This window comes from Tetrahymena thermophila (assembly GCF_000189635.1).
Source record: "Tetrahymena thermophila SB210 genomic scaffold scf_8254592, whole genome shotgun sequence".
Lineage (NCBI taxonomy): Eukaryota > Ciliophora > Oligohymenophorea > Hymenostomatida > Tetrahymenidae > Tetrahymena > Tetrahymena thermophila.
In genome coordinates, this window is record NW_002476363.1 from 533280 (window position 1) to 547464 (window position 14185).

General features: G+C 21.6%; 4 protein-coding genes across 4 annotated transcripts; all 4 read left to right on the plus strand. All coding sequences in view use genetic code 6, as the record gives it.

Annotated features, from left to right (window-relative positions):
• Positions 1–1227: 1227 nt before the first annotated feature.
• Positions 1228–2599, plus strand: TTHERM_00717690 (hypothetical protein; the record flags this gene model as incomplete). The annotated part of the gene is made up of 7 exons (XM_001015089.2): positions 1228–1274; positions 1601–1793; positions 1843–2006; positions 2058–2115; positions 2172–2184; positions 2368–2414; positions 2534–2599. The coding sequence occupies 7 exons, from the start codon at positions 1228–1230 to the stop codon at positions 2597–2599; spliced, it is 588 nt and encodes a 195-aa protein (XP_001015089.2).
• Positions 2600–7389: 4790 nt separating this feature from the next.
• On the plus strand, positions 7390–8158 carry TTHERM_000717707 (transmembrane protein, putative; the record flags this gene model as incomplete). The annotated part of the gene is made up of 2 exons (XM_012798350.1): positions 7390–7644; positions 7739–8158. 2 exons carry the CDS (start codon positions 7390–7392, stop codon positions 8156–8158), a joined length of 675 nt encoding a protein of 224 aa, XP_012653804.1.
• A 2700-nt stretch (positions 8159–10858) lies between these two features.
• TTHERM_000717708 (hypothetical protein) lies at positions 10859–11825 on the plus strand (the record flags this gene model as incomplete). The annotated part of the gene is made up of 3 exons (XM_012798351.1): positions 10859–11065; positions 11564–11601; positions 11720–11825. The coding sequence occupies exons 1-3, from the start codon at positions 10886–10888 to the stop codon at positions 11823–11825; spliced, it is 324 nt and encodes a 107-aa protein (XP_012653805.1). The 5' UTR covers positions 10859–10885.
• A 1152-nt stretch (positions 11826–12977) lies between these two features.
• On the plus strand, positions 12978–13509 carry TTHERM_000717709 (hypothetical protein; the record flags this gene model as incomplete). Its single annotated transcript, XM_012798352.1, has 2 exons — positions 12978–13339; positions 13389–13509. The coding sequence occupies 2 exons, from the start codon at positions 12978–12980 to the stop codon at positions 13507–13509; spliced, it is 483 nt and encodes a 160-aa protein (XP_012653806.1).
• Positions 13510–14185: the final 676 nt, after the last annotated feature.

Here is a 14185-nt window from a genome sequence, read left to right on the forward strand (position 1 = left end):
ATTTTATTTTTTAAAAAGCTTAAAGCGTGCTGCTTTAGATAGATGAATACGGAAAAGTAATTGTGAAATCCTTTCCATAACTTATACCTTAAGTTTATTATTATATACCATATCTCACATTTGTAAAATATTATTTTTCTTATAACATCATACTTAATTAAGAATAATTAATAGATATATAATTGCGTACAGTTGGTAGATCAATTAACTCAAAGATAATTGTTTTCTTGTATAAATTCATTTAGCTAAGTTTTTACTTTTGATATCTTTTCTGGAGTGATTTTACATAAAAATGATACATTCAATTAAGAGATTGTAAATTATGATGTCTTTGAAAATTAAATGGTTTTTATTACTGCTTTAGGATGGATATTCTAATATGATTTCTAATCTTTTTAATTTACTGTGATTGATTAATAATCAGATATATTAGTTTAAATAATAATTATTTAAAATTATTAGTAAAAAGATGATCAATATATTATTGCTATAAACTCTACTAATACAATATATTATTATGATTAATAATTTAGGAAGAGAATACTTTTATAATCATTATCTCAAAACTTTATTTAAATGGTAAATATAAATACATCAAATTATTGGGTGATCTACTAGTACAAGTATACTGAATTAGATATTTACTTTATCTTATTTGGCTCAGTTCCTCAGTATATCAAATCTATCACTTCTTTGAATAACGTCTAATATATTATCAGATCTAATTAAGTTAAAAATTTTTACTTTTTAATATTTAAAAATATTTAATAAAATGTTTATAAAAATAGACTTTGATTTTATTAGGTGGTCAAAATTTAATTGCATTTTAAGTTTTTGAGATAGATTAAAATAAAGAATTTATTGAAACCACTCATTTAGTACCATCAACTTTGTTAAATTCAGATTGCTTTTGGCGTACTAAAGACATTTTTTTCTCTCAATATTAAAACTAACTCTACATTTTCAATTTTACAGATAATAATTTTACCCTTTCTTACACTTTAAAACTAGATTAACCTCTAATTTGCAGTTAATGTGATTTAGATGTTTTGCAAGTAAATGGTAAATTTTATCTCTTAACTAAAATTAAATAAGATATATCAGTCTAAGAACTTATTTAAAACCAGTCAGAAAGCTAGAATTCCAATCAAATTTTTTTCTCTTCTGAATAACATGCATTTTTTAAAACATCTTATCTTTTTCAAATTCCAACTAATAATATATTAAATGCCTCAAACAATAATCAGTTATTGGAGCTTAAAAGTAATGGAGTAGTTAATTAATATGATCTGATATCAAGAAAAATTACAAAACAATTTTATGTATGGGATGACTTTTTTTATTAAGTTTAATTTTAAACTCAAGGCCTTGTATTATACAATTGCATATTTGTAGAAGAAGAAGAAAAAATTATACTGACTGGTATAAAAAATGGTATTTTGGCAATAAAAGAAATTAATTTATTTACTTTTGAAGTAATTTTAGAAAATACTTTTAGCAACATAGATATTACACCAAGCTAAATAAAATCATTTAATCAACCATTTTATATAAAGAACTCTAGAACATTAATAGTTTATATTAATAATTTATTCATCAGTCAACTCGGTACATAAAGAAGATAGCTCCATATTCTTCGTTACAGCTCAGTTAATAACCAATACAATTATAAATACTCATTAAGATATATTGTAAATGATGTTTAGGTATCATAAACAACTGGTGATATTATTTGCTTCTTAGTATATTAAGTTTACCTCATCTAAATAGCGATTTTTAACGCCTACAAAAATGTAAAATTTGTAAATATAAAATTATTTTATAATTCATTTTTAAAAATAGTAAAATCCTGTTTATGTATCTAAGTAATTCTACAATGTTTGCTCAAATCACATAGGATATTTCAATTAAAACTAAGACACTATTTACTATTCAGATTTTTTTACAGGAATAATTAGCATGAACCTTCTCAACTAGTATAAAATAAAGTTATTTAGTAGCGACAAGTTAATATTATCTTTTTACATATCTCCAAATTAAAACTACAAAATTTTTAGTTTAAATCCTTATAATTAGGCATAAATAGTTTCTGTTAAAGACAATACTGTCCTATAGGTAATTTTCTTAATAATTAAAAACGATATTTTTATATAAAACATTTATCAAACTAGGTAATTCCTATAGGTAATTACATTCCATAATTTATTAGTTATGGAAATAAAGTGATAGTTTGTACTAACACTTATAGTTTAACTTACTACGATGGAGATACTAATTCACTTATCACTTTTCAAAATTAATATTATGGTTAGAACATAGATGCATTTCTTCATAACTAAAATTAATTGATTTTTTTAAATACTTAAGTCTTTCTCATGATAAGTTTAGATGATCCAAATCTCCAATTATAGCAAGTATACAAGTTTAAATTTATTTTTATGTTTCAACAATTTTTTTAAAAATAAAAGCTATCATTTAAAACTATTCGACATACATATACTTTTAACGATGTTTTAATTCCTTTTACTAATAGTTAAAATAAGTTATAGTTGATGATAGATATTAAATAACTATTTTGTTATAAGTATTAAAATAATGATTTTTTAAATTAGTAAATAAATTTGCTTGCTATAAACTTATATGAATAAGACATATAGTTAAATTTGTACTAGAGCTATATTGAAGTGATCAAATATCAACAAAGAATTGCTAAAATATTTATTGATTTAACATAAACTAAAGTTTTAGTCAATTAAAATTATTAGTACTATTTGCTTTATGATCGTAAAGGATTTTATTATCCTTATCATGATTATATGGTTATAATAGCAGGCTATCATCTAATTTTTATAGACTCATCTACTTTTAAAATAGTAAAATTTTAATTAAATTATTTACTTTTTTCTTCTTTTTTATTTATAAGCTTTTTAAAAATTTGATAGCTTCTTCATTATGTGTCTCAAAATTCATTTTAAAATGTTGCTTATGACATTGAATTAGGATGCATTGCTTTCTCAGATAATTTGAAAGATTGTATAATCAGTTTAGATGTAAATCAACATTCAAAAATTAAATTTATTTATCAATTTGTTTTATAATATTTTAAGCAAATTTCTACAAATTGCATCCCTAACACGAATTAATTTAGTGAAGATTTATTGCATGGGACTATCATATCGAGGACATATCAATTAATTGTATTTTATAGTTAATTTAGTATAAGGATATATTCTTTAAAAGAATAAATATACAAGTTGAACTATTACTCATCTCATTTTACAGCTTATTCTGTATATTATGATAGATTTAGTAGTATAATAATTTTTGGAGAATATTTTAGCTAAGCTTTTTCAATATTAAATTTAATCACATACAAAATACAACCTACCCCCTTCCCTCTATTTAACACAAAAAATTTAGAAGACTAATATAAGGTAAGATAACCTATTATCACATGTTAGTTAATTTTATTTTTTTATAATAGTTTTATTTTTTTTCAGATCAAAAAAAAGTGATGCTGTTTTCATCGTATGTTTCTTTCATACAAATATATGACTTAGATACCTAAGCCAGTCCGTAAACTATTTAGCTTTAATACTAGTTTAATTAGTAGAGTCAAGTAGTTGTTGATGAAAATCTTAATTTAGTTATGTTTATTGATAACTAAAACTAAATTGAAATCATATCATATTAAACTAATCAAATTATTAAGATTTATTAAGTAAATTCATAACATTTTTCTTGAAAATTTTATAATTTTATTTAAAAATTAATTCAACCTCCATAAAAACTACTAAATATTTTTTATATATAAATAGTTGGACTATATTAAAAATGAAGCAAATGCATATTAAAAAATATTAATTTGGGATAGCTTTAAGAGAAAGATCTTTGTCAGCTCAAACAATATATTTTATATTTTAGACTATGATAATAATAATTTTATTTGCAAATACTAATTTCAGCGAACAATTTTTGATATTTATATAAGCTTTAATAAAAATCAAATTTTTGTTACAGATTTTTTAAATTTGAGAGTTTTTGACTATTCTATAATAGAGTTTGATTAAATCCTACTACCTTAGTATTTAATACCTAAAATATTACAAATAAATTAAAACTAATACATATTATTTGATGATAGTTAATCAACAATTAAAAATATTGTTCAAGGAGAAGTAAAGGACTTTAAATACTATAATTCACTACATCATGCACCTTTTTACTTTAATTTTTATAATAATAATAGCTCTTAGTTTTATTTAATAACATTTAACTAGCTTTCTATATTATAAATTAGTTCAACTAAGCTAACTCTAATATTTTCTCAATTGCTAGACTCTTAAATAATCACTTTTATCAGTGAATCTGATTCAGAAGTTCTTTTTTTAACATAAAAGTAAACTTTATATTGCCTTACTAAAAATCTAATTAACCCACAACTAATTGCCTTAACATATATCTCAACTGGAATAGGAGAATTTATAATGATCAACAATACTTACTTAATTTACAGTTCAACTAAAAACTCGAGTTAATGGAATAAGATAATTCTTTAAAATACTTAGTCTAATTCTACTGGAATTAAATTAGAACAATTTATATTTAATTTAGAAAAAAATGATACAGTTTAGCAACTTATTAAAATAGATAATACTTTGAGTGTTATAATGCTAACCAAAAAATATATCTAAATAGTTGATGTTTAAACAGGAAATGTCTAACACAATACTCAATTAGATTTCTAAAACCAATAATCTTAAATTTACTTTGATGCTCTTTATGGAAGAGTTTTTTATTCAGACAGAATTATTGGAGTCAAAGTTTATGATATCCAATTATAAGTTATTAAAAATAGTTTACCAAGTTCAGGTATAAGATTAAAAATTAAAGATTCTTTCATATTCATGCTTTCGTTTAATTCAGTGAGTATATATTTAAGAAAAGACCTCAAATTTTTTTAATTAATTAGAAATTTTAACAATACTGAATCACTTATTGATATAGAATACATGGGATATAATTATATCTTTATTTTATATTTTGATTAGTAAATTACTTTTATGTATACTTCACCTTTCTAATAACCATGGCTAATTGATATTCTCTCAGTAAGTAATTATGTTATATTATCTAGCTAAGTAAGTTAGAAGAGTTCTTAATACTTGATAGTTAATATGGCTATTTTAACTTTTGAATACACCATTGAATACATTACTGAGCTAAATATTAGTGGATATTAAAATAAATTTTGTTCTGCTTAACTACAAATAAAAACAAGTTAAAGCGATCAACTAACAAAGATGCAATAAAGTGATTATTAAAATTTACTATCGCTTAAATAACTTTTAATTTAGAACATTATTTATAGTTTATACATAGATAATGGTGAATAGACAGACTTAATGTATCCTTTTATTAACTCTAGCTCTGTAACTAAAGATTATTCACTCAAAATTTAAGCTTAAAACTCTAATAGTATTTATCTAAAAACTTAAAATAGTACCGATTAGAACATAGTAGATCTCTAACTTAACAGTTTAAAACTTTCATTTTAAAATATAAATAAGACCTAATACTTATTTGGTAATTAGACATTCTAAAAATTAGCTAGGCTGTATTTAAATGATATTGAATTATTAGAAATCGGTAATAATTAGCTAATATTTTAAGGAATAGATCATATTTTTATTACAAATCTAATTATAAATGGGGAATCAATCTAATTAACTAACAATCATATAATTATTTTCTAAGATATTAATTTTGTAATTGTTTAAAACATTACATTAATAAATTGCTAATTTAGCAATATATTTAATATATTATCATTTAATAATATAAATTAATTGATTATAAGCAATCTTTATATTAGATTAAACAAGTTAGCTTCTATTATTAATCAAAATTCACTTATAAATATCTCAAATATTAATAATCTCACTATTAGCAATACTTATGTTTAATAAAATTCTCTAGAAAATGTTGAAATATTTAAAATAAGTAATGCTACTGAAGTTAGCATTAGCAATATGAAATTATCTGAAAACTAAATGATTCTAAACTAAGCAATCGATTTATAAGGAATCATATTCTATTTTGAAGCAACTCCGTATATTTCTATAGAACAAATAGAATTTAACAAATTGAATATTTCTTCCAACTCATCCCTTTCTCTGATAAAATTTTCTAATGTTAATCAAACTTTACAATTTAATGATCTTACTTTTACATAGTCTATAATAAATGACTATCAAACGAGCTTTGTATTCAATTAACAGTAGTTTATTATAGAATGTGAAGGTATACTATTTTCAAATTTCTCAAACATCTATATAAGTAATTCTGATAGAATAAGCTTTGTTTATATGCATGAATTGACCAATATAAATGGAGTTACCATAAAAAATTAAAAGTCCATCTATAGTAATTATTCTCATTATTATTCAGATACAAATCAACTTATGCTACTAAATGCATAATAATTAAATATATCAAATGCCAATTTTACATCTATTTCTAATTAAAATTCTAACTCTGCTTTAATTTAAATTTAAGTTAGCTAAAATTTGCTATTAGATTAAATTAGCATAAAAAATATTAGTCTCAAATAAAATAACTTTATTAGCATTCTACAAAGCTCGTAAGTAATAATATAATATATTGAATCTAAATATATTGACACAAAAAGCATAGCAAGTACTATTTACTTTGAGTAAATTTCAAAATTAATCATGAAAAATAATAAATTTATCTTGAACTTATCTTATTTGGATGGAGGAGCAATATATATGAATTAGATAAATGAAATCATTTTTATTAATAATACTTTTTAGGAAAATCAATCTCTAACTGGAAATGGAGGGGCCATATACTGTTTTAATAGTATCTTTTCTAAATTTGAGAGCAATGATTTTATATAGAATTCATGTCCTTCAGGTTCAGGAGGAGCTTTGCAATTAAATAACTGTGATATCTAAGAAATGGTACAAAATACATTCAAGTAAAACAATGCCCTAATAGGAGGTGCTTTTAGATATTAAGGAATATAACCTAAAGTTTTATAAAAATCTAATGTTAGTTAACGGTTACTTACCTTAAATTTCAATTATTTTATTAAAAACTCAGCACAATTATATGGAAAAGATATAGGCTCCTATCCAGTTTTATTGGATGTGAAAAATCAATTTGTTGATGATAATAGAGTTTCAAAAGCTAAATTAGAAAATTTATAAAGTGGCAGCACGTCTAAACCAATATCAATCAGACTAATTGATGAGGAAATGAGAGAAGTAAGCTTTTTAAAAAACATATCAAACATAAATTAGGAAATCCTTATTGAATTTGGATATTATTTCCTTGAAGTTTAAAGTTAGTAAGTTGGATTAGATGGAAATTTAAGATAAAATTATAATTTTGATTAATTTGGTTTTGTCTTTAATGTATCTTATTCTTATATGCCTAATTCTAATTCCTCTATTCTAATTAAAACAGTAAGCACTATTCCTGTTCTTAACACAACAACTTTTAAATTTGATGAGTAATAACTAAGTTTATCTATTGATGTTAGTTTTAGGAAATGTTAATAAGGAGAAATTTTATAAAATTTACAAAAATATAAAATATGCTATACTTGTCAATAAGGTATAAGGAATATTTATTATGATTTATTATTTATCTTTTAGTATAAGAATTTAATTTTTCATTAACAAGCAAATAATATTTTTTTTATTAAAAGGTAATTATTGTTTAGAAGATCCTAACTAAAATGAAAATTTATAGTGTTTAAAATGTCCTTTTGGTTCTAAAAATTGTCATTCAAATGTAATCTAATTATAAAATGGATATTGGAGTTAGAGTTAGAACTCAGACTAAATTTATTAATGCCTTAATCCTCAAAATTGCATTCCTGAAGATCCTTCAAATAAATTCGGATGTTTAGAAGGACATATTGGGGCTATATGTGAATCCTGTGATAGTGATGGAACTGTTTGGGGAAAAATATATGGTAAAAATAATAACGGTGTTTAATGTTAAGAATGTATTTAATAAAATTAAATTTATTCAATTATTATTTTGTGCTTATTAGTGGTTATGTTTTGTTGCTATTTAATCTTTTAAGTTCATAGGTAGCTAGCATTCTTATAAAAAAAAATGAGCTGGTTTTATTTGAGAAAACTAAAAATTATGTTGCTCTATAGCTAAAATATAAGCACTAGTTCATCATATATAAAAATTCTAATTAACTATTTACAGTTTTTAGCACTTATTAACAATTTAGGCATTTAAACTTATGACTATTTAAGTATTATTGAGATTGGAGGTGGCGATCCTGCTTAGCATACAGTTTATAACTTAGATTGTATTTTTAATAGCTTAAATTCAGAGCTTCCTTTGTATGCTATTAGAGTCTTATTTATTAATTGCTAAATAATAATTATTTATTTATTGATGTAACTAGTAAATTAGCTGACAAATATTTTTAAAATAGAAAATGATTAATTTTAAATATCTTCTTTTATATTAGTATATCTTTTCTTTAGTTCATCCATAATAAAAGTACTAATACAGTCTTCATCTTGCCGAGAAATATCAAGTAAGTTATATATAATTTAAGAAATGCAATACGAATGCTATACTTATGAACACAATAGCATTATTTTCTACTTAATAGGACCCTTGCTTTTGATATGGTTTATATTAATTCCATTTATTTTTTCTTGGCATTTGTACAGAAAAAGATCAAAATTATAAAGCTTGATTTTATTAAAGAAATTTGGGCTTTTGTATTAAGTAAATATTGTTTTAAATATTTAATGCATTGAAAACATTTTATTATTTTTATAAATAGGAATACAAAGAAGAGTCTTATTATTGGGATTTAGTAAGAAACTAAACTAGGACTTCACTAGTTATATTTTTAAATTTGATTAGGACTTCATCGTTGCTGAAATCTTAATATTTATAATTTCTAATGTTTATTTACTTTAGGTTTTTAAAGAAAGTAAGCCCATATTAAAGATAGTAAATGAACAAAATAGATTAACTATCTTGTAAATTTGTTATGTTAAGTATATTCTTAATATAGTTGATAATACTTACAGATAGTTCAAAAGTTTAACAAATATTCTAAGTAATTTTGATTATTTTAAATGTTTGTTTCATAGGAATCCTAATCTTACTAATAATACAAAAACCCATACCTTAAATTGCAACAAACAGAAATATGTATTAGAGATTCTAAGTTATTTTGTCAAAACTAATACCAAATTCTATATACTAAGTTAATTATTAAAAGCAGGTTAATATATTGAGGATAAACTCTTTATGGAAAAAAGTTAGAAGCTCCTTAAGATAAATTATTGAGTTCGAAGTAGATATTAAAAATTAAAAATGGGTTTAATCAAAGCTTATTAAGACATAAGGACTAAATTAAAGCAAAAAATAAAGAATAATCCATCATCAAAGGGTAAATTTCTAAATAGATTTTTAGAAAAGTATATTTATAGATAATAATATAAAATGAATAAAGTTGTTTTTTAGAATTATGTATTCAATTTTATAGGATTTTGAAATATTTGTTTGTTTTTCAAATAAATTTCATTCAGTTTTATATTTTAAATTTCATTAAATTTATGAATTAATTAGGCTAAATTTTAAATAAATAAGAGTATATTTATTTTTAAAGGCTTAAATAAATTGATAAGTAAGTTAAATTATAATTTGTGTTAAATTGATATTTATAAAAAAAAATAAATAAATAATTTATGAGTTTGAAAAGCTTGTTGGTATAATAAACAAATTAAGCTTATTATTTTAACAAGAAAAAAGTGAATAATTTTAAATTTGATATATTTATTTTAGTAATTTATTTATAAGTCTACTTAATTAACTATATTTAATATTAATAAAGACTTTTATTTATTTATTAATAAATTAAATAAATTGATTAAAATTAGGGACTATCAAACAATAAGGAAAAAGAACAGTAAGAGTTAGTTTAGATAGATTAAAAGAAATAAATGGAAAAAATATTCATGAAAATTTTTAATATTTTATACTAACAATTTTTTTTTAATGTGACGATAGAGATAGAGCAGATTATATGTTAAAAAAATTAAAAAATAAATTTATTTTATCAATTAATCTACAGGGGTGATTATGTCATATAAAATTATTATTTGCATAATGTAGCAATAGATGTTTATTACTTAATGAATATGATATTCAATCAAATAAATAATAAAAAATAAAGATTATATTTATATTTGATAAATAAATTATTAAAATCTAATATTAATAATAGTTTTTATTAAGTTTATTAATGAAAAATATATAATTTAAAAGTTCAATTATTTTAAGAGATAAATAGTGTTAGTTATTTGAATGAAATGATAGCAGAGCTATTTTCATTTCTAATTTATTTAAATTGCTTTGAAGAAATTTGCTATTTTACTAAAAAATTAACAAGAAAAGAAAGAAAGAAAGAAATGAATTTAAGAATTTTGATAATAATTAATTTTGTTTTCACTAAAATTATCCCATGTGTGAGTCAAGATGGCCCTATTAATAGCTAATGTGATGAAATTTGTTAGAATTGCTCAAGCGATAAAATATTTTAATGTCTTGGATGCAAATATCCATATTATTTTGATCAGGAAAGTTAGGATTGTGTTTTATCTTGCCCTAATAGAACATATTAAAACTAATAAATGGAATGTGTTTCTTGCATTTCTAAATATTGTTTAAGCTGTTCATCTTCTGAATGCTTCTAATGCTAACCCGGATACTCTCTGAACCCACAAAATAATGTAAGTTTTCTTTTGATATTTTTAAAATAATTATATTTTTACACTTCAGTAAGAATGTATTGCTAATTGTGAAAATGGCTAGTATTTGTTAGATGGAGAATGCGTTTATGAATGTAGCCTTTAATCATAGAGCCTCTCCTTAGATAAATCTTCTAATACATGCATTTAGCTATAGAACTGTCCTTTGCTATCTTATATTCCTTCAACTTAGGCAGTAGGTTAAATTCAATATTTCACAACATTTATTGATGAAAGTAAATTGAAAGTTTATTTAATTAATTGCGTTTTTTCATTATTTTGTTTGCATTATTATCTTTTTAAATTTACTAAGAAGCAAATATAATACAAACTTGATTTTTAGCAAAAGGGAATGATTTTTAAAAACCTACTTCTTAAAATGAAATTTAAATGTATACAAAAGTTATTTAGGTAGATAAAAAATGGGATTTTCATATATTTTTTACTAAAAGAAAAAAAATTATGAAATAATCGAGTACAATAAGATTTATTTATAAATGCAATATATAAATAAATAAAAATAGAGGAATAGTAAGATTAAAAATTGATAGAATTAAAATAAATCAATTTTTTATAAAAAAAATATTGATTGAATTTGTAGATCAAATATTTCACACGCTAATCTTTGCTAATTTTTAATTTAAAAATTTTATATGTTATTATTAATTTTAGAAATATTTAAAAAAATTATTTATAAAAAAGTAAAAACTAAAATTATTTTATTTTTTAAAAAGCTTAAAGTGTGTTGCTTTAGATAGATGAATACGGAAAAGTAATTGTGAAATCCTTTCCATAACTTATACCTTAAGTTTATTATTATATACCATATCTCACATTTGTAAAATATTATTTTTCTTATAACATCATATTTAATTAAGAATAATTAATAGATACAAAATTGTGTTCAGTTAGTAGATCAATTAGCTCAAAGATACTTGCTTTCTTGTGTAAATTCATCAAGCTAAGTTTTTACTTTTGATATCTTTTCTGGAGTGATTTTACATAAAAATGATACATTCAATTAAGAGATTGTAAATTATGATGTCATTGAAAATTAAATGGTTTTTACTACTGCTTTAGGATGGATATTCTAATATGATTTCTAATCTTTTTAATTTACTGTGGTTGATTAATAATCAGATATATTAGTTTAAATTATATATATTTAAAATTATTAGAAAAAAGATGATTAATATATTATTGCTATAAACTCTACTAATACAATATATTATTATGATTAATAATTTAGAAAGAGAATACTTTTATAATAGTTATCTAAAAATTTTATTTAAATGGTAAATATAAATACATCAAATTATTGGGTGATCTACTAGTACTAGTATACTGAATTAGATATTTACTTTATCTTATTTGGCTCAGTTCCTCAGTATATCAAATCTATCACTTCTTTGAATAACGTCTAATATATTATCAGATCTAATTAAGTTAAAAATTTTTACTTTTTTAATATTTAAAAATATTTAATAAAATGTTTATAAAAATAGACTTTGATTTTATTAGGTGGTCAAAATTCAACGGCATTTTAAGTTTTTAAAATAGATTAGAATAAATAATTTATTGAAACCACTCAATTAGTACCATCTACTTTGTTAAATTCAGATTGCTTATGGCGTACTAACGACATTTTTTTCTCTCAATATTAAAACTAACTCTACATTTTCAATTTTAAAGAAAATAATTTTACCCTTTCTTACACTTTAAAATTAGATTAACCTATAATCTGCAAATATAGTGATTTAGGTGTTTTTCAAACAAGTGATAAATTTTATCTCTTAATTAGAATAAAATAAGATATATCAGTTTAAGAACTTACTTAAAGCTAGTCAGAAAGCTAAAGCTCAGATCAAATTTTTTTCTCTTCTGAATAACATGCATTTTTTTATGCATCTTATCTTTTTAAAATTCCAACTATTAATATATTAAATGTCTCAAACAATAATCAGTTATTGGAGCTTAAAAGTAATGGAGTAGTTAATTAATATGATCTGATATCAAGAAAAATTACAAAACAATTTTATGTATGGGATGACTTTTTTAATTAAGTTTAATTTTAAACTCAAGGCCTTGTATTATACAATTGCATATTTGTAGAAGAAGAAGAAAAAATAATACTGACTGGTATAAAAAATGGTATTTTGGCAATAAAAGAAATTAATTTATTTACTTTTGAAGTAATTTTAGAAAATACTTTTAGCAACATAGATATTACACCAAGCTAAATATAATCATTTAATCAACCATTTTATATAAAGAACTCTAGAACATTAATAGTTTATATAAATAATTAATTCATCAGTCAACTCGGTACATAAAGAAGATAGCTCCATATTCTTCGTTACAGCTCAGTTAATAACCAATACAATTATAAATACTCATTAAGATATATTGTAAATGATGTTTAGGTATCATAAACAACTGGTGATATTATTTGCTTCTTAGTATATTAAGTTTACCTCATCTAAATAGCGATTTTTAACGCCTACAAAAATGTAAAATTTGTAAATATAAAATTATTTTATAATTCATTTTTAAAAATAGTAAAATCCTGTTTTTGTATCTAAGTAATTCTACAATGTTTGCTCAAATCACTTAGGTTATTTCAATTAAAACTAAGACACTATTTACTATTCAGATTTTTTTACAGGAATAATTAGTATGAACCTTCTCAACTAGTATAAAATAAAGTTATTTAGTAGCGACAAGTTAATATTATCTTTTTACATATCTCCAAATTAAAACTACAAAATTTTTAGTTTAAATCCTTATAATTAGGCATAAATAGTTTCTGTTAAAGACAATACTGTCCTATAGGTATCTTTTTAGATAATCAAAAAAAATATATTTATAATTATATATTTATCAAACTAGGTATTTCCTATAGGTAATTACATTCCATAATTTATTAGTTACGGAAATAAAGTGATAGTTTGTACTAATACTTATCATTTAACTTACTATGATGGAGATACTAATTAACTTATAACTTTTCAAAATTAATATTATGGTTAGAACATAGATGCATTTCTTCATAACTAAAATTAATTGATTTTTGTAAATACTTAAGTCTTTTTCATGATTAGTTTAGATGATCCAAATCTTCAATTATAGCAAGTATACAAGTTTAAATTTGTTTTTATGTTTCAATAATTTTTTAAAATAAAAGCTATCATTTTAAACTTTCCGACATACATATACTTTTAACAATGCTTTAATTCCTTTGACTAATAGTTCAAATAAGTTATAGTTGATGATAGATATTAAATAACTATTTTGCTATCAGTATTAAAATAATGATTTTTTAAATTAGTAAATAAAATTGTTTGCTATAAACTTAT